Raw genomic sequence first — 27,515 nt, 5'->3', positions numbered from 1 at the left:
GCAACCTGCTGAAGGAAGCTGGGGTGGTGCATCGGACCCCTCTTCCCTGACAGCTCTGGACTGGACGTGCTTCCAACAGTAAGGGCAGGACTGGCTGCTAATCCACTGGTTCAACCCCGCAGGTGTCTGTGGTGTCACACTGCACAGCCAAGTCGCTGGTGTCGCCTCCTCTGGGAAGCCCAGCATGGCCCTGTAACCGCAGGCAATCTCCTTTACTCAGCTCATCACAGGGGCCCACCCCACCTGCCCCAGACATAGGACAGTGAGCTCTGAGGACTCCCCAGGGCTGCTGTGGGCCTGGACATGCGGCCAAGTAGCAACCATTTACAAAAAGCCTGCCATGCCCTCAAAGGGCTCAGCCAAGGGCAGCCAGGCCCCAGACTCACCAGAAAGGAGTCAGGGGCTCCATCTGAACCCTGGGCCCTGCCTCCTGTGATTGGAAATGGAACGAGCATCCTCCACTGGCCGCCCAGTGACAGTCCAGCCTGGGTGCAGGAGGATCCTAGAGACAGATCCAGACTTCAGGTGAACCTTCCTGACAACGGCCATAGAACCTGAGGTACCAGTCATGGTGACAACGTGACAGCAAGGAGGAGTCCTGCCATGTGGACGGTTCCTGTGTTGGGAGCCAGCCCACCTGGGAAGCCCCTGCCTTCCCTTCCTTCCCCAGGTGGGACGCTGGCACAGGAAGCAGGCACAGGCCCTGGTCTGCCTTCTGCAGCGAGGACTGGTCTCAGGGACAGCTACTTTCCTAATGCCTCACACGCCAGGCCCCGGGGTCAGCTCCAGAGGCCCAGTTAGCTGTACAGGGCCCCGGAGCACCCCAAAGACAGTCTGTGTCCTGGGCATGCATCATTTCCAGAAAAGCCCCTTCCCCTCCCATGAGAACCCAGCACCTGGAAATAAAGAGCCCCCCGGCAGCAGCCAGTGCTGAGAAGTAAGGGGGGAGTGAAAAGATGGGAAAATATCGAATCAAAGCAAACAGTCTGTGCGTGGGGAGTGAATTCAACTTAACCCCATGCGCCCAGAAGAATGCCCACTCAGGGCATGTCTGTGACCTACACACACTTCCACGGGGGAGATATCACAGCATGAAAACTCCACAGGAACAAGATGCAGGATAAAAATGAATTACTCATTCCCAGAAGCATGGGCAAATGCGCACAAAAAGCAGAAGACACCCACTGCCACTGTCAGTGTTGCTGTGGTGCACTGGGTGTGCACAGACAGAGGCAAGGAAAGGACCGTGTCTGTCGGGGCGCAGGGCTGCGCTCTCTTTGTGATAGACAAAGTGTGGTTAGTAGCAGACGACAGCGAGCCTCCAGGCTGCGGGGTCGCCATGTGCGGCGGCAGCAGCCGTGCTCAGCTGTTACGGTGTCATTTTACAGGCAGGGGGACCCCAGGCTCTGGGAATGGCTGGTAACAGGCCTGAGACCATCCACCTGTCGGGCAGCAGAGCCCAGATCTGATCTCGAATCCCAGCCCAGTAAGCGCCAAAGTCCGCCCGGCACAGAGCCCATCTGCTTCACTGAATCAAACAGATCATTTTGAACAGATTCAGCGTTTCCCAAGCTGGTGGCAGCTGGGTCACACCTGGCCAGGCCCTGCCCCGCAGCGGCCAGTGATCTGCCTCACCTGCCTTGCACGTCTTGCCATTGTCCTGAAGCTGCACACCAGTGGGGCAGGCACACGCGTAGAAAGGCTCCCTCGGGGACAGCAGACACAGGTGGGAGCAGCCGCCATTGTCCTCCTCACACTGAGTGTGGACTGGGAAAAAAGGACAGAGGGACAAAAAGTTCCAGACAGGGCCCTCGACCCACACTACTTCCCGAGACTCACTTGTTTCCAAATGAGTCAAACACCCCCCTCCTCAGCCCCCATGACGTCCCCCAGCTTGTACCGTCCCCACGTGTCACCAGGGCCCTTCCCCACAGCACACCTCTGTCCTGCCTTGGGACTGCCCACCCTCCACCTCGGGCCTTCAGCCTTGCCAGGTGATCTGCAATACCCTCAAAACCAGTGGTGACCTTCCTGGTCACCCTCGCAGCCCAGAAGTGCCTGTCCCCAGAGCAAGCATCCTCCCCACCTGCCCCCTCACACTGTCTTCTGCTCAGGGTGACCCAGGGGACACCCACTCTGTGAAGGCTGCCCTCCGTGCGCCAACAGCAGGGTCTCAGGCCCAGCCGTTGAGCAGTGGCGATGACCGTAAAGTCAGGGGTCTCCCAGGCACAAAGCCTGCCCTGTCTTGCTGATGTGCTTGGACCCCATAGGTCCGCACAGATGCTTGGTCATCTCACCCAGGCTGAGGCTGCACCTCTTACAGGGACTTTTCCCAGAGCTTGTCCCTTTTCCAAGTCCTTCAGGGACCAACAAGCAACTGAGCTAAACTCAATAAACACTTGCGGCCTCTCCGTCCGCCCAGGGAAAACCAGGGTTGAGCACCCCTGAAAGATGGAGTCACGGACAGAAACCGCTGCCCTCCCTAATGCTGGCTGAGGCACACAGGCTGCCCTGAACCTGAACATTCTTGCCGAATGTCTTGAGAGAGCCAGCCCTGCCCGCTCTCGGTCCTACACTAAGAACTATTGCCACCCCTGAACTCCGGCCTGAGGGTCAAAATGCAACACTTCTACAATGGCTTGACCCAAAATTCCCATCCCTGGTCCTGTGGGGGGAGGTGATCATCCCCACAGGACAGTTAGGTAAGCCCAGGGCCCTCGCCCCACTGATGGCCTATCACTGGAGCCTCACCACGAGGGGCCTCCGCCACGACCCAGGGGAGCCTACAGGCTGAGAATCACTGATGAACAGCAGATCTTCCACTAATAAGCATGTAACTTCCCTTGGGCCTTCAAAAGGAGGCATCTAGAGGACAGTGCTAGTAGATGCCCACTGCCACCTCTGAGCCCAGGAGCAGCCACCACGAAATCTATGGAGCGGTGAGGCCTGCGGCCCACCCACCCTGGCCTGTCTAGCCCCTGCACACGCCTCCCCATCCCTGCCTCCATGGGAACCCCTTAGAGAGGCTGCCCCCCAGACCCTGGCTTCTGCAGGGGGCCCAGAAAGCACGCCAGCCCCTGCCTGGCCTGGGCACTCACAGGAAGGCTGCCGCTCTGGGCTGAGCACCTGGATGTCCATGGGGGAGTAGAGGGCACCAAGGATCTCCTTCCTCTTCTCCCCAGTCCGCTTGTTACAGGCGTGGATGGAGCGGGTCTGCCAGTCCGTCCAGTACAGAGTGTCCCCAGAGAGTGTCAGCGCAAAGGGGTGCGTCAGGCTGCCCTCCACAACCTTCTGCCTGTAGGCGGGAGGCGGGGAAGCCATCAGGAGAGCATCCTCACTGCTTTACTGCTGACCCATCTGCACCAAACCCAGCAAAGCAAGACCCAGGAAAGTGACCAAGAGTCGCACACCACTTGTGTGTCTCCAGGAAAACTCTCCTGGGTGCCCATGGCTCCTCCCAAACCCAGCCACCCACTATTAGTGACAGTGACACATGGGGGCCCGCATATCAACTGTCAAAGTTTCCCCCAAAGAAGAGTGGGGTGACACTCTTCTGGGTGAACCCTGGGTGACCAAGAGCTGCTGACAAGCGTCCCTCTCCTGCCCCAAGGCTTAACAGTAACACCAACCTGGCTGAAGACACTTGCTCATTCTTGTAATGACCGTAATTTAAGTTTTCAGAGTAAATTAAACAAGGAAAAGCTTTTCTTGTCTAGGTGCTTGAGTTGGCTGAGATCATAAGCACTGGTAATGGGTAATCATTTGTTTTATGACCACTACCCCCACCCCACACGAGGCTCCCTGAAGAGGGGCCTGCCAGCAGGAGATCGCCACTGTGACCCCAGAGAGGGTAACATGCAGTAAGTGGAATTGAAGGGGAAAACCATCAGCCCATGTGCTTTCCTGACCCGCTGTCTCTTGTGTTTTGTTGATGCTGCTACTTTAAAAAAAGAAATGTCCTGTGTTGAAATCCACACAGTGCTTCCCAGTTTAAAGTGAATAATTTGGTGCTATGTGACCACTACTTCCGCCCCGTTTCATCAGCAGTCACTGCCTATACCCTGAACCCCCAGCCCTGGGCCACCACCTACCTAGCTTCTGTCCCTACAGATTTACCTATAAACATTCTGGGTATTTCTCACAGTATGTGGCCTTTTGTGTCTGGTTCCTTTCCCTCAGTGCAATGTTTGCAAGGCTCCCCAGCTTCCCAGTGTTGCAGCCCATGTCTGTGCTTCGCTGCTTTCCACGGGAGCAGCTTTCTGCATGTAGACAGACCACAATGTGTCCTTCTACCCGCCTGTGGTGGACATCCAGGCTGCCATTTCCACCTTTTGGCTACAGTGACTAAAGTTGCTAACAGACATTCTCATATGAGCATTTATGTGAATACCTGTTTTCCATTCTTTGGGGCCTATCCCTAGGAGGGGAATTGCTGACCTAATGTAAATATTAAGTCAACGTTTACATACTAAGGATTCACCCAACGGTTTCCCACAATGTTGCCAATTCTAGATCAGAGAAACCAGACATCCCTCATTTCTCAGGCTGCCCCTCTCACCCTGCCTCAGCAAACCTCGCCACCCTCGCCCCTCCTCCCAGGGCCCCACAGTCTGCAGGAAGCCCCCTTCCTCCTCCCACTTCCCACCAGACCCAGGAGCATGCACCGTGTCCAGGTGCCAGTGCCACAACAGACTCACAGAATACCCTTCCAGGACCTGCAAGTATCATGCCCGAGGCTCTGAGCAGTGAAGCCCCCCAGCCAACAGTGACAGTTAAGAGGGGGCCGTGCAGGCCTGTCCTCAGAGCTCTGCTTCCACTGAGCAGCCCTGGTGGGCCATCTGTGAGGAGCGTCGGTCACCTGCAGAGTCAGAAGGTGGCAAGGCAGGAAGGAGAAGGGCTGAGAGCTGACCCTGAGCCACAGCTCCCGGGTTCCCACCCTGGCTCTGACTGCCCGTGTGGCTTTGGATGAGGTCATGTGCCTCTCTGTGCATCATTATGACAGGCGTCACAGCAGCAAACCCTCCATGAGGCTGGGGTAAGCATTAAATGACCTGACAAATGTCCCTGGAAACAATGTAAAGGTCACCACCACCATTACCATGTTTCAGCTGCCATCCCCTATCTCCCACCACTGTCCCTTGACCAGGGCACCTCCAGCCTGCAGCCTTTCCAGCCTCAAATCTACATTCATAACTGCCAGGAACAATCAGCTCTTAAGAACCACGGTCCCAGGCGGCGCCCGAAGCTCAGTGGATAGGGCACCAGCCACATACACCAAAGCAGGCGGGTTCGAACCCAGCCTGGGCCAGCTAAACAAAGACAACTGCAACAACAACAAAATAGCCATGCATTGTGGTGTCCCAGCTACTTGGAAGGCTGAGGTAAGAGAATTGCTTAAGCCCAAGAGTTTGAGGTTGCTATGAGCTGTGATGCCATGGCACTCTACCCAGGGTGACAGCTTGAGACTGTCTTAAAAAAAAAAAACCCACGGTCCCCAGGGTAGCCCCGTTTCCAAATCTCAAAGAGAGACCCTGATCCAGGAAGTCTGTGCTTCCAGGGACAATGGGACAGAGTCTTAAAAAAAAACCACGGTCTCCAGGGTAGCCCCGTTTTCAAATCTCAAAGAGAGACCCTGACCCAGGAAGTCTGTGCTTCCAGGGACAATGGGACAGAGTCTTAAAAAAAAACCACGGTCCCCAGGGTAGCCCCGTTTCCAAATCTCAAATGAGAGACCCTGACGCAGTAAGTCTGTGCTTCCAGGGACAATGGGACAGAATGCTTCTAAACCAGCCTGAGACGCATGGCTCTGGTTAAGCAGCAGCCCAGGAGGAAGTGGGGCCTCCTGCCATGACACTGAGTTTGGAAGATCTTCCAGCCTCCGTCAAACCTTTAGATGACTGAAGCCCTGGCCAGGAGCTTGACCTCAGGACACACTAGAGCCAGAACGACCCAACCAAGCCACTCCCAGGTGCCAATACCCCTTACCCCAAAAACTTCTTTGCCATTTCACGCTGCTAAGTTGCAATAGATAACTAACACGAGGCCTGGATGACGTGGAGCATGTGTGCTGACATCTTCATGTCTGTTCAAGTGGGCATTGCCTGTGTGTGCAGGAATCCAGCCATTGAGTCCTCCCATACAGTGTCACTAAGGTGCCTTGGTGTTGACACCCGCCCCACCCCCACCTAGGCCAAGAGCATCACCAGCACAGGAATGGGGTTTGCCCTCCCAGGAGGAGCCCTGAGCCCTGGCTCAGAGACAGCAGGCAGGAGTTGGTCAGAGAATAACAGCCTTTTAGTCACACATGGACAATGTTTCTCTAAGGCATCATGAGGCAGGGGGCTGTGAAGCAAAGCTGACCAGAAAGCTTTAAAGGCAACTACCCAGCAAAGGAAAAACTCATGTTCATTCATCCATTCAGCTTGTTTTGCTGATCACTTACTATGCATAAGGCTGTCCGGCAAGGCTGGGATGTAATGATGACCGAGACAGCCCCTAATGACTGAGGCAGCCCCCGCCACTGCCTTCATGATGATTCTGAGCTGGGGTGGGACAGGGTGAGGACAGCATGTACATGGAAGTGAAGTGTTCACAACCCAGTCTGGCCACAATCTCTGACCCATGATTCCGAAATTCAAAGCACCCTGAAAATTGGAAGAGTTTTCATTGTTCATTTGGTAGGAAACCCTGTGCACGGATGCAGGGCGGCTGTTCATCTCGTCTGCCCCACTTAGAGTAAACACTCTACATCGTGCTATAGAATGTCCAGGTGCTGGGGGGCAGCTGCTGCCTGGTCTCACTCAGTATGTGTCAGAGGCAGCATGGGTACTCTATCCTTCCAAGGTCTGAGAAGCCCTACGTTCCTCAGGTCCCCAGGGTTTCAGGTAGGGGACCGTGGGCCAGAGTGAAGAAGGATTGCCTTCAAAAGCCCTGGGGCCACTGGGGGCAATGGGAAGGGAGGGCCCAGGACCGGGTGAGCACCTACCGAAAAGACCCGTCCAGGTTGGCTCGGTGGATGAAGCTGAGCTTGGCATCTGCCCAGTAGAGCTTCTGCTCGTCCAAGTCAATGGTCAGTCCGTTGGGCCAGTAGATGTCCGAGTCCACGATGATTTTCCGGGTGCTGCCGTCCATCCCAGCCCGCTCAATCCGGGGTGTCTCCCCCCAGTCTGTCCAGTACATGTACCTAATGAGGACGGAACAGGCAAACGGAGAGACAGCTAACACAGGTCTGCCCCTGATTACTGTTCTCCACCTGCACAAACTCAGTCGAAGGAAACAGACATCCCACCCACCAGAAACAGCCAGGATTCAGGGTTCTGGGTATTACTGCCTTGGAGTGGGTAATCAAAATAGTCTGCTTCCAACTTTCTCTCACTTAACAATATAGTTGACCACTTCCCTACACTGGCCACCTCCTTAAGTTGACCTGATTTTCACAAAGTGGACTCGCACCACACGTACATATCAGCACAGCAGGCCTCGTTCCTCCTGGGGACCACCCCTGTATGTGGACCGGTTTGTTACAGTCCCCTGGGTAGCCTACAAAGGTTCTGCTGTGTTCTGAGCACCCTCCCTTCTAACAGAAAAGCTCCTTGTCCTTCCAATGGGAGGATAGCTTCCTGTGCTCTTAAGTTATTTAAACAGCCCATGTTAGATGTTTGGGTTATTTCTGATGTTTTGCTATTACGAAAATGCTGCAAATGAATTTTTAAAGTGGTAGTTCAAAACGTGCAAGGTGGAACAGTATTTAATGCTAAAATGAAATGAGTTATCAGGCCAAGAAGAGACACAGAGAAAAAAGTAAAAGTCCATTACTAAGAGAAAGAAACCAGTCTGAAAAGGCTGCACACTGCATGATTCCAACTGTATGACGTTCTAGAAACCATCATCACCTTCCACGGGGACTGTGCCCAGATCAACAAGAATGAAGGAGCTCACAGCAAATGGACCGTCTTCCCTACGCCACGGCCTGGGGCTTACTACACCCAACTATTGTGGACAGGACAGCAGGCTTCACACAGATGCCTCCCCAGATAACCTCTCCCACACCATCTCCTGTGCACTAGTGAGAACCCCACCAATGCAGGGAAACCAGGAGCTGCTGCACCCATTAGACAGATGAGAAGGCCGAGGACTAGAAAGGCTGACCTGTCCCACTCTGGGAACTCAGCATGGTGTCGGTTAGGGCCTGAACCTAGCCGTCATATAACTCACCCCTTCGCCAGCAGGGCCGGGTGTGGGTGAACTTTTCCTGGCAGCCAGAGGCTCTAAGGTGCTGGCGGCCAGCCGGGCAACACTCCCAGGCCTGGGCAGATGTCGTTCTTTACCTGTATGTTCCCTACCCCGGCAGCCTGGAAAGAGCCCCTGCTTCGTACCACTGGCCAAGAAGGGATAAGGAGAATCAGTCTCAGAGAGGTCCACACAGGCCTCCCCAAAGCTCCACCGGGGCCATGGAAAAGGCCAGAAAACATGAAGGATCCAGGACAGCCGTGCAGAGCATAATTCACATTCCTTCCCCGAGTTTCATAACAGGCCTGCTGCTTTCCTTAAATGGGGAATTTGCGAGCCGGTTGGTTACCAGGGACCGGCTGGCGTGGACGACCTCTGTGCTCTTGCAAAGTCTTAAACACCACCACAAGCCCAGCCAAATTCCATGGAAAGAGCACAAGTCTTAAACACCACCACAAGCCCAGCCAAATTCCATGGAAGAAAATCGACTTCCGAAGGAAAGGGCTGCAGCAGGGCCTTCCTGCAGAGGCCCCTGCGGTTGTGGTTCTGTGTTATTTTAGGGAAGGGCCATTCTGCATTTTAAAGAGGGGGTTGGGTTTCACCCTGGCTTTAATTTGAGCCCCTGGAGCCACTGCTGCCCTCGTGGAACTGGCCCAGGCAGAGGCCTCCTCCCACGCTGGGCTGGTGCCTTCCTGGCCCCAGAACTTGAGGCCCAGAGGGTCCTCCTCAGAGCCCACTCTGCCACCCACCTGGGCACCCTGGCATCAGGGAGACCTGCCTGCCCCCCATCTGCGTGGACACCTGCGCTGGGCCACTTGTGCTGCCTAAACCACACCAAGCCAGGTGCACCTTCTCAGAGCCAGGGCTCCTCCAGCAAAGGGCTCTTGCTCATGCATGCACTAAAGTGAACATGTGGACTAAAAGCCTCCCTTCCTGAGGATAGCTAGGGTGAGAACCCCCTATTCGGAGGAGGGAGGCTTTGTGAGGGCAGCGTCGCACAGGGCACAAGGAGCTGGCAGGAGCTCAACAGGCCAGGAGGGGGCCAAGCTGCTCCTTGCAGCCTTGTGCCTGCAGCCAGCCCGCAGAACAAAATTCTCCCCTCCACTGTCCCACACTTGGGATAGGGTCCTACCCACTGGACTAGGAGCTAAGCTTGTGCCTGAGGACCACTATTTAAGTCAGCATTTGGTGAGGGCGGGTGCTGGCCACAGCATTCTACAGACTGGCTGGAGTCTTCCCCTCCTGGGCAACGTGGTGCCTAAGGGGACAGAGTAGACACCTCAAATATCAAGCACAGTCACAGATGGACTTGGGACCAGATCCAGGGTTATCACCACTGTATCCCACCGTCTTCCCTCCCTCATTCTGTCTTTTTTTTTTTTTTTTTTTTGGTTTTTGGCCGGGGCTGGGTTTGAACCCACCACCTCCGGCATATGGGACCGGTGCCCTACTCCTTGAGCCACAGGCACCATCCACCCCTCCCTCATTCATCAGACAACTTGCTGGGGCAGGGGAAGGTGTGGGGAGAGGCCCAGGCATCAGCACCAAAGTAAACTTTCTCCCAGGGATAAGGTTAGTTTAGGGTAACCACAGCTGTAATGCAGGGGCAGGTGTGATTTTCGGGGAGAATTAAGAAACATGAGCATAAAGTATTATTCCAAACATTTAATAAGAAAAAGTAGAGCCAAGCAGAGACTGAATTGCTCCTAGAGATGGTACGGATAAAGCCAGTCCAGATGTGACCACGAGGAAGCCTGCTCCCTACCAAGCACCTAGCACCTCCCAACCAAGCACCTAGCTCGAACCAACCAAGCACCTAGTACCTCCCAAACACCTAACACCTCCCAACCAACCACCTACCAACTCCCAACCAACCACCTAGCACCTCCCAACCAAACTCCTAGCACCTCCTAACCAACCACCTAGCCACTCCCAACCAACCACCAAGCACCTACCAACCAAGCACCTAGGACTTTCCAACCAAGCAACAAGCACCTCCCAACTAACATGGCAAAATCCGTAAGAAATTAGAAAGAGAAAATTATGCACAGGTGTGGAGACTGTAGTTCAGGTCAGTACAGCTGACATTTATTGAATCCACAAATAGTTCTTGGTGTTTTCCACATGATGTGTGACATGATCACACCTCTGTACAATTGGGGCCACTGAGGCACAGAGCAGCACCAAGCCAGCCCTGACTCTTACCCTTCTATCCAACCCACATGCAGAGAGCTGGCAAATCCAGGTGGTTCTCCCATGAAAACAGCTCCCAAATCTGGCTACCACTCGCCCCCAGCCTGCCACCTGCCCACTATCACCAGGATCATGGCAGTCACTGCTGACAACGAGCTCATCCTCACCCCACTCCAAAGCCTACTCTCACTCTAAGAGCCAAGAGCATCTCATCAAATGAGTCAGATCAGGTGACTCCCAGGTTTAAGACCCGATCTGCCCCTCTTCACATCTTGTGCTCCCCACATTACCCTCCATCAGACCCAGCCCCCCACTACCCCAGCAGCTTTGCACTGGCTGTTCTCTCTGCCTGGATTGCTCTTCCCCAGATGGCCACAGGGTTCTCAGCCTCCCCTGCTTCAGTTCTCTGCTCACAAGTCACCAACAGGCCGTCCCAGGTCCTGAGCTGACGGGACACCCATTGCCACAGCCTTCCAGTCCTTGAGCACTGCTTTATTTTCCACCACAGCACATGACCCTCTTGGACATGCCATCTAGTTATCGTTCCCCCAACCCCCAGACACTATAAGGGCCTTGACAACAGGGACCAGGCTGTATCTACAGCAAGGAGAAGGGGACTCAGTGCATGAACACTCGTAAACTCTGGCTGGACTCCCAGTTGGGAGGGGAGGGGAAGAGAGGTTGAGAGAGGAGGGAAGAGTGACATGACCGCCATGGCACCCACTGCTGGCCCTGGGCTAGGGCTTTCCAGCAGGCTGCTCCCCTCACCTCTCCCACTACAGACAGGTGCCTCTTCATAGCCAGGGAGACTGTTACACCAGCTATCATCTCCTGGGAAGGGGACCAGTGACCACAGAGGTCTTGGAACCCTGGGAGAGGTCTGAGGGGAGACAGTTCACCAGGCAGCACAGACACTGTCCCTACAGGTCAGCCTGGCCCCTCACAGGTACCAGCCCACCTAGAAGGGGCAAGCAGGGTGAGAGGGGCCTATGGACGCGTGACCACCCAGCAGGGAACCCTGAGAGGCTAGGGTTGCTCCTCAGGTGCTGAGGGCACTTGGTCTGGCCTCAGGGAAGCAAAGTAGCCACCTCATTCCCACTACACACATTTACTTGCACACACTCTCATTCAGAAACACATACACACGCTCATTCATGCACACACATGCACACAAACACTCGATCACACACATGCACAGACTCACACCTCCCATCTCTACGCTCAGCTGCTAAGACACACTTACGCACACTCGGCTTTTACACAGACCAGCTGGCTCCAAAAGCCTCCAGCTCCTCCCACACGTCTGAGGCCAGTCCGGTCGCTTCCTAAGCCAACGTGCCAAGCAAAAAGGTTAGTTTGGCCACCATGGCACCCCTTACCTGGTCTGTTACCTGAACTCCCTAACGCATCTTTGGCAGGACAGGCCCAGGGGCTTCTGCAGGATCTGCCAACAGGACTGCACTGCCCAGCTCCTGCTCAGGCCACATAACCAGTGTCAGCCCTGGGGTGGGGAGGCCACCATCAAGGGCAACAGCAAGCTGGTGGCATCAGGACTAGAGCTTGAAGGTCTTCATTCCTACTTTGAGCTTAGACAGCCAAGGGAATGGCTTCCAGAGCCCTGACTCCAGGGAGGAAGGCTGATGTGTAGCTGCTGTGGCAGGCCTGGGTGCACAGGCCACTTCTGGGCCTGACTACCTTAATACATCTGGGCTGTCCCAGAGAAGCTCCTCATCTGGGGAGGTAAGACTGAAATCGTGGTGACATTAAATGAACAAACATGCGAAGTATTTAAAACACAACCTCAGGACCAAAAAAAAAGGCTCTTGTCTTTTGGCCAGTTTCTGACAAGTGAAGCAGCCTACACTGGACATGTGTGGCCAGGGTTGCCAGCCACACAAAAGGGTGCAGGAGCCATGCTCCAGCATCACTCCTGGGCCACCAGAGGAGAGGCAGAGGAGGGACAAGGGGGGCTAGACACACCACTCCCTCTGCTCAGAAAAGTCTGGAATAAGCCTAGCCTGCTAGCCAGTGAAGCTTAGTGTCTCCCTGCAAACCCTCCACCCCCATGGTCAACTCCGCACACATTCTTAGCTTTACTGCCATTCACATCCCCCCTACCTGGGACTCTTGGACAGGCCTGAGCCTCCAAGGGCCCAGGTGGGCTCAGTCAGATCAGCAGGCAGAGGGACAGAGAAGCTTCTTAAATAGGCCAGAAAACCCACTCTTCACAAGTTCTGCTCTAACAAGAGCTGTGCTTTCTCGGCCCATTTTCAGCCAATGTAGTTATAAAACAGGTATAAAGTGCAAACCCCACCTGCTAGAGAGTGCGTGCTCCCCAGGCCTTCCGCCACACACACACTAGGGCTCCGGTAAGTGCATGCTCCTTGGGCCTCCCGCCACACACACACCAGGGCTCGGGTAACCATCAAGTCCACACCAGCCACATCACACACCTCAGACACACAAGCTTTAAAAAGAAACATAACTATGCAATATTGAAGGGAAAAAATTCTCAACAAGTTCTGAAAGGTAAACTGATTTTAAGAAAGACACATTTTTGGTTTGGCGCCTGTAGCACAGTGGTTATGGTGCCAGCCACATACAGCAAGGCTGGCAGGTTCGAACCCAGCTTGGGCCAGCTAAAATCAATGATGACAACTGCCTCAAAAAAATAGTCGGGCGTTGTGGCGGGTGCCTGTAGTCTCAGCTATTTGGGAGGCTGAGGCAAGAGAATCGCCCAGGAGTTTGAGGTTGCTGTGAGCTATGATGCCACAGCACTCTACTAAGGGCAACATAGTGAGACTCTGTCTCAAAAAAAGAAAGGAAGAATGATACATTTTCTCTGAAAAAGGAATTGGGGCTCAAGTAAATTTAAAGAAAAACCACAGCACCACCCCCCCCCCACCAAGGACCCAGGAGGAGAAGCAGCAGGTTTACCCGTGGGCGGGGTCCAAGGCAATGGCCCTTGGCTGGTCAAGGTCCTGCCAGAAGAGGACCTTCCGGGATGTTCCGTTGAGGTTAGCCACCTCAATGCGATTAGTCTCTGAGTCTGTCCAGTACAGCTTCTTGCCGACCCAGTCACAGGCCAGGCCATCGGGCGAAACCAGGCCGGAGATGACCACGTTCTGCACCGCAGCCCCAGTCTGGTTCAGGTAGGTCTGCTTGATGGCCTCTTCACTCACGTCTGTCCAGTACACGGCTCCCTTGGAGAACTGGAAGTCCACTGCGGCCGCATCCTCCAGCCCACTGACCACGATGGTGGACTCAAGCTTGACTCCACCTGCGTCCACCAGCCGCACGTCTCGCCGGTTGGCAAACAGCAGGAGCGGTGAGGCTGTAGGGGCAGAAGCAATGTGTGAGGACCACTGGCTGGGCCGGTGGGGCATAAAGCCCTGGCACCCGCCCCACTGTGTCCGAAACTTCCAGCTCCTTCCTTCCATCCCCAAGGCACTGCCAGAATGTCATCCAGGCGGACCCCAGCCTACACCACCCAGAGGCTCTTTCAGCGCAGCAAACAGTCTTCTTATTAGCGGCTTCTTTCAGGCTACCGTTTACTGAGCAACTGCTATCGTTCCCCACCCCCCAGTATGGGTGACTCTTCCTGCTAAGCCCACCACCTCCCACACTGACGCCATCAACAAGGCTGTGTGGTCTTCCTCTCTGCAGAGAAGACACATCACCTTTGTCAGCATGATGTGGAGGAAGGGGACAGGCAGGCACAGCTCCGCCTGGCAGAGGCCCAGCTAAAGAGCCAAGCTATTTTGGGGTGGCTCAAAGCCCCCAGCACAGGCTGGGATGGAGCTCAGGCTGGACAGAGCTTCAAGATTCTCTTACAAGACTCTGCCCACTTGCTGAACTCAGGCTTCTCCCTGGGACTGTGAACTCAGCCGCCCACCTACCTCTGCAGTCCATGTCTCCCCGCCCTGACTCTAGTCAGTCCTGCAATGAGCGAGCTTAAAGGGTTACTCTGGAAGGCCACCCTCTGCTCACATACCTTAAATGGTTCCATGGCGCCAGTGCCATGTGGAGTGAGCTCAGGCTCCCCGGCCTGGCCTCTGGCCTCATCTGTTCCTCCTCCCTCCACCACTCCACCCCCAGCATTCCAACCTGCCCTCACCTCCCTGCCCCAACCTGCAGCCTCTTCAGCCTCTGCAAGAGCACTGGCCCCACAGAAAGGGTCTCAATCTCACAACGGGCTGAACAAGAATCTGGAGGGACCATCACCCCACCAGACACGGCAGGCCTCAGAAGGCCCAATAACCTACACGCACACTCCAGAGGGAACATTAAGCCATGAGGTCTGGACATTGAGGAGGTGGAAACCTCCAGAGAGCTCCCTCACTAGAGGGCCCTTGTCAGCAGCTAGCGGGACTGAGCTGGCCAAAAAAAAAAATCTTAAGGCTCAGCTACAGACAACTGACACTCCTCACGGAAATGGCGGACTGCTGGGGTCTCCTACACGGAGAGACTCAGCCAAGTCCACACTCCTGCCCCCGCCAAGATGTTCCTATGGAAATAGAAAATCAAAAGAACTGAACTCAGGTGTCGATGAATTCTACACCTGGCTGAGTCAGTTTCATTTCAGCAGGGGAAGGACATGCAGCCTCTATGAGGCTACGCGGGAGAATCCGGGACCAGAACATCAGGGTGTGAGACCCACATGCACCCAGGGTGCTGCAGAGCTCAGGAGGGCTCCATGGCCAGGTCAGCACCTGCTCACATCCCGGTCCCTCCCAGTTGGAGGCCGCATCTGGAGGAGCAGACTCAGGTCCTCAACACCTGCAGTGGGGGCTCCGCTGCCACTACCGTCATGGCTGTAACAGGCTACAGCTCTTGTGGCAGGAAGGAACCCTGAAAATCAAACAATGGGAAGGCACAGGTAACAAAAGAAAACATGACAAACTGAACTATGGAAATTTTAAGACTGTGCACATCAAAAGACACTATGTACAGAGTAAAAAGACAACCCACGGAATGAGAGAAAATACTTCCAACCACGTGTCTATTCAGGTATTAAGATCCAGAATACAGCGAGCACTCCTAAAACTCTACAACAACAAAAATAGCCAACTCAACCCAAAAATGGGCAAAGGACTTGAATAGACAGACACTCTCCAAAGAAGATACATAAATGGCCAATAAGCACACAAAAAGATGCTTAACAGCAACAGTTAGGGAAATACAAATCCAAACTACCATGAGACACCAACCCTAACCCATCAGGACGGCCACCGTCAGAAAAACAGAAAACACGTGTCAGCACAGACGTGGCGCACGCTACTGGAAGAAACAGAAAACAGTATCACTGCTATGGAAAACAGTATGCAGGAAATCAAAAATAGAGGCTCAGCGCCCCTAGCACAGTGGTTACAGTGCCAGCCACATACACCGAAGCCAGCGGGTTCGAATCCAACCCAGGCCAGCTAAGCAACAATGACAACTGCCACAAAAAATAGCTGGGCGCCTGTAGTCCCCGTGGCTGGGAGGCTGAGGCAAGAGAATCGCTTGAGCCCAAGAGTTTGAGGTTGCTGTGAGCTGTGACACCACGGCACTCTACTCGAAGGCAACAAAGTGAAAAAAAGAAAAGAAAATTAAAAACAGAATTACTAGAAATTCCACTGAGGGGTCTATACCCAAAAGAATTGGAAACGGGGGCAGGAGCAGGTGTGTGATTGTCCATTTTCAGAGCGGCATTATTCACAAGAGCTAGAACGTGGAACCCACGCAAGTGTCCACCCAGGGATGAGCGGAGGAAGTGCAGTGGGATCTGTCCCACAACAGGACATTATGCAGCCTTAGAAGGGAAGGAACTTCTGACATGAGGCTACAACACGGATGAACAGCAAAAGCATTATGGTAAGTGCAATAAGCCAGTCACAAAAGCAAACATCCCGTGATCCTCCCCGTATGCAGCACTCAGAGTAGTCAAGTTCATGAGACAGAAAGGCTGGTGGCTGCTAGAGAGAAAATGGGGGCTGCTGCTCACCAGGGCCAGTTTCAGTCGGGAAGATGAACTGCACACCTAAAAATGGTTACACTGAGAGGCCAAGGAGGGAGAATCTCTTGATGCCAGGAGTATAAAACCAGCTTGAGCAAGGGTGAGACGCCCCATCTCTACAAAACATAGAAAACTTAGCTGGCACCTGTGGTCCCAGCTGCTTGGGAGGCTGAGGCAGGAGGATCGCTCGAGTCTAGGAGGTTGAGGCTGCAGTGAGCTATAGTGACATCATTGCACTCTAGCTCAGGTGACAGAGCACAGCTCTATCTTCAAAAAAAATTTAAAAAGGGTTAAGATGATAAAATGTATTTTATCTATTTCACCACAATAACAAAAAACTTTATAGGAAAAACAAACAAACAACAGGACATTACAACTGAACTGTGCCTGAATTAAACATCTGACCTCTCAAGGAAGGGTTGGCCACAGCATGCTGCCCTGGCATGCTGAGTTTTACCCCCAAATGTCATCCCTTCCCCACCCCAAACAGGTCCAAATTGTTAATAAAGAAAACTTGTGGCCAAAGGTATACAGCTCTTTGCAGTTCGCATGCAGGGATGCTCAGGGACGATGAGGCTGACTGGATCCTACACAGGGCAGGACAAAGTCCTCGGGCCTCAAGGCTCTAGATTGCTCTATCCCAGGATGGTTACAGGGATATGCTCGCTTTGTGAAAATCCATCATTTGCCTGTGTGTTTATGCTTCAACAAAAGGTCTGAAAAACTGACAACAGAGCTTTCCTGTCCCCTCACTGATAGGCCACCCTCCCAGCTGCTCACCAGACTGCTCCCCTGTACCCTAAGAGGGCCACCTGCTGATCCAAGAACCCCCTGCCTCTGCCTGGAAACCGGCCTGTAGCAGCTGCTCTAGGAACACTGGCTGAGGGGGGGAGGTCTGCATTTCACACACCCCCAGCCCACAGGGACCCCAACCCATGACAGCACACTACCTCTGCCCGGTGAAAGGTGAGAAGGAAGGGGGTGCCCAGGAGAGCCAGTCCCTGCCCCCACTGGGGAGGGTGCAATTGCTGGGCCCAGACCAGGAAGAGTTTCAACTGTCAGAGAGGGAAGAAGCAACAAAGACAAGGCAAGAGGGCCTGGAAGGAAGAGCGCCCTGTGCAGGAGCCACAGGCACAGCGGCATGGGCAGGCAGAGTCGGCGCCAGCAAAGACACCCAGCACACCCCGGCGGCTAACTCAGCACTCCCAGAGCGCATTTCCATTCATCTCTCCACTAGGAGTAGGGATTTCCAATAATCCCGTTTCATTTTGTGTATGAGCTGACTGTGCCCCAACCAACCCGAGGTGCTGGTGGCAAGGTCCCCCAGCTTGTCCCCACTCATCCAGTGAAGACATGACCTGTCTAGGCATGCTGAAATTCCAGAGTCTCACTATGTCGCCCTCAGTAGAGTTCTGTGGCATCACAGCTCACAGCAACCTCAAACTCTTGGGCTAAAGCGATTCTCTTGCCTCAGCCTCCCAAGTAGCTGGGACGACAGGCACCGGTTATTTTTTTATTTTTGGAGTTGGAGTTGTCATTGTCATTTAGCAGACCCAGGTCAGGTTCGAACCCGCCAGCCCTGGTGTATGTGGCTGAGGCCCTAACCACTGAGCTATGGTCACCAGCTACATACACTGAGGCTGGCGGGCTCAAACCTGGCCCAGGCCAGCTAAAACGACAATGACAATTGCAACAACAACAAAAAAATAGCCGAGCCTTGTGGTGGCGCCTGCAATTCCAGCTACTTGGGAGACTGAGACAAGAGAATCGCTTAAGCCCAAGAATCCGAGGTTGCGGTGAGCTGTGATGCCACAGCACTCTACTCAGAGCGACAGCTTGAGAGTCTGTCTCAAAACAAAAAGAAAAAAAAAAGAAGACCAGCTTTGAGAAGCCAGTCCCTTCTCAGACACACACACAAAGAGCTGTCGCCAAGGTCCCATGAAGAGAACCCCTTGTTAAAACCAGCAGGGAGGAGACTAGACATGGAGCACCCTCCTGTAACTCAGCTCCTGGGGAGGCAGTGAGCCCCCTGGGCAGGTGTGCAGACAGGTTAGGGAGGGGCCCAGCAGCCAGACAAGGAGCCCCCCACCAGCTGTGCTTTCTAGGAGGAAGAGAAGGTTCACTCATCCCAGGGCAGTCCATGGCCCCTTCCTGCTGGAGCCAGAGGTCCTTAGCCGGGAGGATCAGCCCAGGGCAGGGAGGCAGAGGCTGAGGCAAGAGAATCGCTTAAGCCCAGGAGTTGGAGGTTGCTGTGAGCTGTGTGAGGCCACGGCACTCTACCGAGGGCCATAAAGTGAGACTCTGTCTCTGCAAAAAAAAAGAAAAAAGAAAAAGCCACCCCAGGCACAAAAACCCCTAGCTCTCCTGTTCTTTCTTCTCAAACTGGAAAGACCACATTTCACCAGGGCTCATTCAGGTGCATTCTTCAAAGGCCAGAGACAGGGGTTTTAAATTTCCTGTTCTTTTCCCACCTTAAGACAGCAGCAGGCTCTTTCCAGGGGCTGCTCAGGCTTCTAGAAACAACCTCGGGCTTAACTCCTAAGTTTAAGAGGAACTCACATCATCACTCTGCCCTCACCTGGGGAGTCACTTTCCGGAAGGAGGACCTGGTAGTGGCCCCAGGGCGCACAGCAAAGGGGGGTTCTGAGTGGGTGGCCCCTGCCTGCCCCAGGGGCACAGGCAGCACCTCCTTCCCTGTTCCCCTTTCTCCCCTCCTCCAGCCTGGGGAGCCCTGGCTGACAGGGGAAGGACATTTCTGTCATGAAGGCCCTAGCCCCAGGGCTCTACAGCCCCCTCCTCTCCAAAGGCAGAAGAAGCCCAGGAGCAAATGGAAGAGACTGCTCAGGAGAGGCCAGAGGAACAGCCGAGCAAACAGTGCAGGGCAGAGGACACAGGCCTGGCCGAGAGCACACCTGCGTCAGCCGATACAAATCATAAATAAGGAAATTTTAGTAACATTTGCTCCTAATGACCACAGACCAGGAAGACCGAGCAGGGGAAGGCGGTGGGAGAAGGCTACACGCTGAACATTACAGGGTCATAGCACCACCGGGGAGGGGAGCCACAGGCTGTTGCAAAGGTTCTGAGGTACAGGGGGTGGTGCTGGTCCTGCAGGCTCCTTCCCCATTTCCAAGACCTTTCACTTCTTTCTTTCTTTCTTTTTTTGATAGTCTTACTTTGTCACCCTTGGTAGAGTGCTGTGGCATCGTAGATCACAGCAGCCTCAAACTCTTGGGCTCAAGTGATTGTCTTGTCTCAGCCTCCCACTTAGCTGGCACTACAGGTGCCCGCCACAGCACCAGGCTATTTTTAGAGATGGGGGTCTCGCTCTTGCTCAGGCTGGTCTCAAACTCCTGACCTCAAGCAACCTACCTCAGCCTTCCAAAATGCTAGGATTCCGCCCGGTCAAGACCTTTCATTTCACAATCCTCTGTGGGTCAGGCATCAGGCACCACAGCTACACTTCCCCCAGGTGAGGACAATGTAGCCCTCAGAAACCTGCCTAGACCTGTCCCAGGTCACTCTACCTATTGAGCACCTGTTGACCTCTGGCCTGAGCTCCAGGCAGCGAGAAGAATCCCAGAAAGAAATGACATCATTCTTTTTGTTGTTGTTGTTGCAGTTTTTGGCCAGGGCTGGGCTCAAACCCGCCACCCTCAGCATATGGGCACCACAGATGTCACCCCGAAATGACATAATTCAAAAAGAGAGAGCAGGTGGGCCGCAGGGCTGGGGGTGGGTGCCAGGCTGTACCTTGGAGCCCCCACCCGGGGGAGGGTAGATAGGCGGAGGGCTAAAGCCACTAGGCCAGGTCACTACATCACACCCCAGGGCCCTGAGGGCCCACACAAGAGCCCCAGGAAAAATAGACTATCATCTGGTGGCCACACAAGATCTCCAGGAAAAACAGACTATCATCTGGTGGCCACAGACTCCAGAACAAACAATGTGGCAACTGCTATGTTAAGGACCATAAAATGTTTAAACCCTCTCCCCAGGGATCACCTGGAAGGATTTTACCTCAAGGAACATAAGAAGGAAAAGGTCTTCATCACAATATTTGCTGCAGTCTTACTTGTACCAGCAAAAGACAGTAAGTGAGGGGTAACTAGACTAATGTTGCAATAGGAAAGTTATAGCCATTAAAGTAATAAGAGGCTGGGCGTGGTGGCTCATGCCTGCAATCCCAGCACTCTGGGAGGCTGAGGCAGGTGGGTCTTTTTTTTTGTTTTGTTTTTAGGGACAGAGTCTTGCTTTATTGTCCTGGATAGAGTTCCGTGCTGTCACAGCTCACAGCAACCTCCAACTCCTGGGCTTAGGCGATTCTCTTGTCTCAGCCTCCCGAGCTGGGACTACAGGTGCCCACCGCAACACCTGGCTATTTTTGTTGTTGTTGTTGTTGCAGTTTGGCCGGGGCTGGGTTCGAACCTACCACCCTCAGTATATGGGGCTGGTGCCCTACTCACTGAGCCACAGAAGCTGCCCTGCAGGTGGGTAATTCTTGAGCTCGGGAGTTTGAGGCCAGCCTGAGCAAGAGCAAGACCTGTCTCTGAAAAATTAGCCAGGTGCTATGGCGGGCACCTATAGTCCCAGCTATTTGGGAGTCTGAGGCAAGACAATCACTTGAGCCCAAGGGTTTAAGGTTGCTGTGAGCTATGACGCCACAGCAGTCTACTAGGGGCAAGAAAGTGAGGCTCTATTTCAAAACAATAAATAAAAATAAAGTAATAAGGACTGTGGTCACATCAAAAATGTCTGATGTGTCATCAAAAACGAAAACCACACACAACACAACCATGAGCCCTGACGTGTGCTCGAGGGACAGCAGTGATGAGAACATGCTGGTGGAAACCAAGACTGAAAGGAGAAGACAGCCTGGCTGGGTGGGCAAGTCTCCGAGGGCAAAACTGGTAAAATAGATATTTTTCAAGGTCTTGATTCCAAATTCCACTTATGTGGCCATGAAACTATTTGTGCAAATATTCTTTTCAGAACTGTATAGCACAGGGCAAAAGGACGACGTCAGCCCTCCAAAGTGGGACCCCTGCAGCCAGCTCAGGGTGACCGCTCCCAGCAGGACTCCATGGTGAGCAGCCCGGCTCAGACGGGGCCTGGCAAATCTCTCACCCTCACTGACCTTGACATCCTGTCTGTGAAAAGGGGGTAATAACTGCACCTCCACATCAGATAGCGTGAGACTTGAACAGCACAACTCACGCAAAGTCTCCACCCAGTTGCAGCCCATGGTAAGACTCTCAACGAATAATAGCAGGTGGTGGTGGTGGTTGTCATTAATCATCAATGAACGCTTTATTCATCCAGCACCAGCCAGTTCCACAGCAGAGAAGGGCGCTCTGACTCAGACAGGGGTCTGGGCTCAAACCCCAGCCTGGTCTCCCAATGGGAGATCCATGGGCAAGACTTCTCATCTCCCCTCTAAGCCTCAGTTTGCTCATTTATAAAGCAGGACACTGCTAGCTACTGTGATGACCAGGGAGTTCCTCAAAAGGTTACACATAAAGCAATCATGTGACGCAGCCTACTATTACTACACACCCAAAGAACTGAACCCAAACACACACGGACACACCTGCTCACAGCACTATTCACAACAGCCCAAAGGTGGGACCAGCCCAAATGCCCATAGCTGAAGGATGAGAAACAAAACATGGTCTGTTCATATAACAGAATATTTTTCAGCCATAAAAAGGAATGAGGCTGGACATGGTGGTGCACATCTGTAGTATCAGCTACTCAGGAGGATGAGGGGAGAGGATCACTTGAGCACAAGAGTTAGGAGATCAGCCTGGACAACATAGTAAGACCCCATCTATTAAAAAAAAAAAAATGGGCAGCACCTGTGGCTCAAAGGAGTAGGGGGCCGGCCCCCTATGCTGGAGGTGGCAGGTTTAAACCCAGCCCTGGATGAATCTTTATGAAGTATATTCAGTACAGACACAAATGACCATGCTGGATGATTTCTTTTACATGAAATGTCTCAAACATAGAAATCCATAGACACAAAACGTTGATTACTATTTTTAAGAGACTGGGGGAGGGAGGAATGGGGACTACTGCTTAAGAGGTACAGGGTTTCCTTTTGGGATTAATAGAGGTGTTCTAGAACGAGACAGAGGTGATGGCTACGAAACATTGTGAATGCACTGCATGGCACTGAATTGTTCACTTTAAAAATGGCTTATCGGGTGGCACCTGTGGCTCAAAGGAGTAGGGCGCCGGCCCCATATGCTGGAGGTGGCGGGTTCAAATCCAGCCCCCCCCCCCAAAAAAAGGCTTATCTTATGAGAATTTCTTCTTAATAAAAATAAATAATTTTTAAAAAGGCACCACCATACACTGAACAGGCTAAATCTCCTGTGACATTCTCCCCTGGTCTGTCCTGTCCCACTAGGTTGAAATGGAGGCAGCAGGTTACCTTTTGCAGGCCTGGATTGAGGCAGCCCTTCTCAGCATGAACTCTGGCCACCGCACACTCCTACGAGCTCTCAGCACTTCCGTATTAGGGAATGAGACGTTTCAGATCTATCTTTGGAATGGATGCCTGTCTGCCATTCCCAGGACCCCCATGTTGGAGAAAGGCCAGCTTTTGTCCCCTCCTGCTTTAAGTGCCAGGACCCACAATCAGTCCCTACTACAGTAGAATCCAGAGTCTGCAAGCTCAAGCGCCAACGATCCCATTTTAACCCATGTAAGCATATCCAATATTTATATATAGAATTCATAACAGATGTCTGGGCTTCCATTCTAATAGTCTATATTTTACACTGTTTACATGGTTACCCCAAACAAGACCCAATTCAAGGTAATCCAATCCTCTGCTACTATACCAAAATAAGCAACATTTTTAGTACATGCCTTATTTATATTCACCAAGCGTTACACTGGGCCTCCAAGTGCTCACTGGAGCAGGCTGGAGCCTGGACATGAACTATAGATTAATCAGTCAGGAAGAATCCTTTCTTCAGCACTAGCCCTACGGGAGAGGCTGAGAGAGGGGAGAGAGCACAGGTCCACATCCAGGGAGCCCACGTGTTGACCAAGCAAGACATCTCTCACACACGCTGCCAAACCACCACCTAACCAAGAAGAAGAGGTGGGCTGAGCGTGCGGACAGACGCCGCCTGGAGGAGGCGGAGCTGGCTGTGGGTAGATCTGGCTGGCTTCCCGGAGGAGGAAGAACTGGAGCCTGGAAGGAAAAACGTGACTCGCTAATGCTGAGTGTCCCCAGGCTGGGCACCCGGGTGAGACTATGCATTCACGTCAGTTAACTCTACTCACAATGGCTCACAAACCACAGCTCTGGGTACCTTTGGGTGTACTGGGTGTTCACTATACACCCTGTGCACCACCTCACACCCCTGGCCCCAGGGGTACTGGGCCCCACAGGTGCCAAACTTCCAGGTCCACTTCTGGGGTCTACTGTCCACCCTGCACTAGCACGACATGCCAAAAGCAAGGCTTGTTACCACCCCTGACACCTGGCAGAGCAGGCTCTCCTGCCTCCTCTCCCCCAGGAACATCCTGCCTGTCCTGGGCCTGTTATGCCCCTTACACATTTTAGAATCAGCTTCCAAGTTCCACAAACATCCATGCTGTGATTTCTATTTCTTTTTCTTTGTTGACACCATAGGCAGAGCCTCGCTTGGATGTGTCTGGAGTCCTGGAAGCCTGACCACCCTATGTTCTCCTGCAAATGGACCTGAGAGCATGTCCTAGGGTTCTAGAAGGGGAGAGCACAGCTCCTTGTGTGTGTACCCGTGACTGAAGAAAAGGCCTCCTGTGTGGGGAAGGTCATTATCTTTCACCAGGTGTACAGCTTTGGGAGGGATACACGTGGAGCAGTTAAGGAAGAAGGGACACCCACCTAGCCAGCCAGATCAGCCAAAGCAACCCCGGTGTGACAGATGTCAGAGCCAGATCACCGTCACATCCCATGTTGGGGTTTGTATGGCATTTTAAGTCTTTTTTAAAGTCTTTATAATATAAAAAAGCAAAAATGTCACAGCTTTGGACAGACAGATGTACAGCGACATTGGCTGCACCACTGTTTGTGGCAGCCAAAGTCTGGTCTTAGTAGTTTATGGTGGGAGACGGTGGAGTGGTGCTTGCACAGCAGGGTGAATGCCCTTAATGCCACTGAACTATACATTTACACACGGTTATGATGGTTAAGTTTCACATTATGAGCATATTATCCCAATTAAAAAATATATAAGTAGGGTGGTGCCTGTGGCTCAAGGAGTAGGGCGCCGGTCCCATATGCCAGAGGTGGCGGGTTCAAACCTAGCCCTGGCCAAAAACCAAAAAAAAAAAAAAAATATATATATATATATATATATATATATAAGTAAATACAAACTTATGGGGTAGTAATAGCAGGAGGTATCATGAACCACTAAAAGGGCTTAGAGCTAAGTGACAGCCTCATTCTGGGCATTGTCTAAAGTGTGGGTTGGTCATTGAGGCAAGTCCACAACAGACTACTGTTCCCTTACTTAAATCAGTGCACAGGCAGACCCCGACTTACAAACAGCCAACTGATGTACAACTCGCACTTACAGAGGATATTACAGGTAATACCTGTTCCAACTTACATACAAATTCAACTTAACAAGAAACATACAAAACCTGCCTGGGGACTGCCCGTATCCTCACCTCTCCTCTTTCACTAAACAGGTTAGAACCCAAGGCTCTCACTGATCTTGATGCACAAATTTCCCCAGATGTGGACACCGAGAGCCCCTTCAGGTGGACCTCTGCCATCTCGGCAGCCCCTTCCCTCCTTGAGGACTTCTCTACTTCCTGGCACAGCAAGCTGCCCCAGTCTCCTCCCAGGCCTCTCCTTGCCTCAGCCCCAGAATCTGGTTCCTTTCGGTGGAGAACAGTGTTTAGAAACCAAGACCTAGGTGCTGGCGTGCTCACTGCCGCTGGGCCCGGGAAATACATGCTCAGCTCCCCTGCGTCATTCCCAGATCCCATTTTTGAGAGTTTATCTCCTTGCTAACAACATTCACTCCTCACTCCCACGTCACTACTCCAGCACTTCCACGTTCGCAGACACGTGCAGAACAGTGACAAAACTGAGTCACCAACAGCACACTCCCACTGAGGCCCAGCGAGGCAGCGACCCTCTGCCTTCTGGGTTCAGCTCTCACACTAGAAACAAGTACTATTTTCTCAGTCTAGCTAGTACCACGTTTTCCACATCCACATTTTTCCTTGGCAATTTTGCTGCTTAAAATGTGCCCCACACATGGTGCTAAAGTGCTGTCTAGTGTTGCCAGGGGCAAGGACCTGTGCCCTGCTTTACGTAAAGAAGATCCGTGCCTGAGAAGCTTTATTCAGGCATGAAATAGAATACCAAGGGCTACGAGTTCAGTGTTAATGCACCAATAATGTATAGTAAATAAGGTGTTTTTAAACAGAAATACACAGAAGACAATGTTACTGACTAGTTGACAAAACTGTCATGACCCCAGGCTCCCAGGAACCCAGCCTTGTGTTTCCCCAGGAGCAACCATTCATTGTTCAATAATTTAGTGTTCATGGTGCCTTTATAGAACATCACCACTGGCTCGGTGCCTGTAACCCAGTGGCTACAGCACCAACCACATACACCTAGGCTGGCGGGTCTGAACCCAGCCCAGTCGGCTAAACAACAATGACAACCGCAACAAAAAATAGCTGGGTGTTGTGGCGGGTGCCTGTAGTCCCAACAACTTGGGAGGGTGAGGCAAGAGAATCACTTAAGCCCAAGAGTTTGAGGTTGCTATGAGCTGTGACACCACGGCACTCTACCCAGGGTAATATAGTCTCAAAAAAAAAAAAAAAAAAAAGAGCATAACCACCAAGAACACACACCAAATGCATGTACATTCATATATTTTTATATACACGTTATAACTATTTCTCTGTATACGTGCACGTGGTAAAAACCCAGGAGTTCAAAGTAGTACTTACAATTTTAAGCATTATCTCGGGGTACTTTCTAGCCTTTCCTTTTTCTAGTTTGTAAGTACCTTCTCCAGAGTGGGAAACTTGGCTTTTGTTACTGTCAGTGCTGATTTGCTTGATTAATTTACTTCTCTGCCCAACATAACCAACCTCCATCCACTACGGCAGTCTCTGCTACCTCCCACCTCTGCACTCCACCTGCCTTCCTTCCAGATGCTGGACACAGCTGGGCACAGCACTCCTGGCACCTGTACTTTGCACCCCCTCACCACCTCACTTTTTAGGACATCTGGCATCAACACTGCTGCACCAGGAAGGGAAAAGATAGGGAGGAAAGAGCACGGTCGGCAACCATGCTGGACCTGCAGACCCACACGGAACTTCCAGAGTGCTAGGATGATAGCCGTACGCTGCCACACACGGCTAATAACCAATCCCTCCTTTCTGAGTACAAGAGCAAGTATAAAAACCATACACTCGGCCGGGTGCAGGGGCTCACACCTGTAATCCTAGCACTCTGGGAGGCTGAGGTAGAAAGATCACTTGAGTTCATGAGCTTGAGAACAGACTGAATAAAACAAGACACCATCTCTAACAAAAATAGAAAAATTAGGCTTGGCACCCGTCGCTCAGTGGTTAGGGCGTCAGCCGCATACACTGGGGCTGGGGGGTTCAAACCTGGCCCAGGCCTGCTAAACAACAATGACAACTACAACAAAAAAATAGCCGGGTATTGTGGTGGGCACCTGTAGTCCCAGCTACTTGGGAGGCTGAGGCAAAAGAATCGCTTAAGCCCGAGAGTTGGAGGTCAATGTGAGCTGTGATGCCACGGCACTCTACCAAAGGTGACAGAGTGAGACTCTGTCTCAAAAAAAAAAAAGAAAGAAAGAAAAATTGGCCAGGCACTGTGGCACACACCTGTAATCTCAGCTACTCTGGAGGCTGAGGCAAGAGGATCACTTCAACCCAGGCATTTGAGGTTGCAATAAGCTGTAATGACACAACTGTACGCTAGCCAGGGTGACAGAGACTGTCTCAAAAAAAGGGGAGAAAAAGGACAATACACCTGTTTACTGTGAATGAAGTTCAGGTATTTAAGTGACTGAAAATGTTTAGTGCT

At 52.6% G+C, this 27,515-nt stretch overlaps 1 protein-coding gene across 4 annotated transcripts in view; it reads right to left on the bottom strand.

Moving 5' to 3' along the window:
- LRP5 (LDL receptor related protein 5) overlaps positions 1-27,515 on the bottom strand; it is a 110,930-nt gene that overhangs the window by 63,197 nt on the left and 20,218 nt on the right. For all 4 annotated transcript variants that reach the window (XR_008374195.1, XM_053561200.1, XM_053561202.1 and 1 more), the window contains exons 2-5: positions 13,360-13,756; positions 6,986-7,183; positions 3,099-3,295; positions 1,636-1,767 (exon numbers count right to left, since the gene is read on the bottom strand). Coding sequence is in view for 3 of the 4 variants with exons in the window: in XM_053561200.1 (XP_053417175.1) it covers positions 1,636-1,767; positions 3,099-3,295; positions 6,986-7,183; positions 13,360-13,756 (924 nt within the window). In the remaining variant the exon portion in view is untranslated. The remainder of the gene's footprint in view (positions 1-1,635; positions 1,768-3,098; positions 3,296-6,985; positions 7,184-13,359; positions 13,757-27,515) is intronic.

This window comes from Nycticebus coucang, chromosome 14, assembly GCF_027406575.1.
Source record: "Nycticebus coucang isolate mNycCou1 chromosome 14, mNycCou1.pri, whole genome shotgun sequence".
Lineage (NCBI taxonomy): Eukaryota > Metazoa > Chordata > Mammalia > Primates > Lorisidae > Nycticebus > Nycticebus coucang.
Note: the sequence above shows the minus strand (reverse complement) of the source record. Positions and strands in the feature narration are given on the sequence as shown.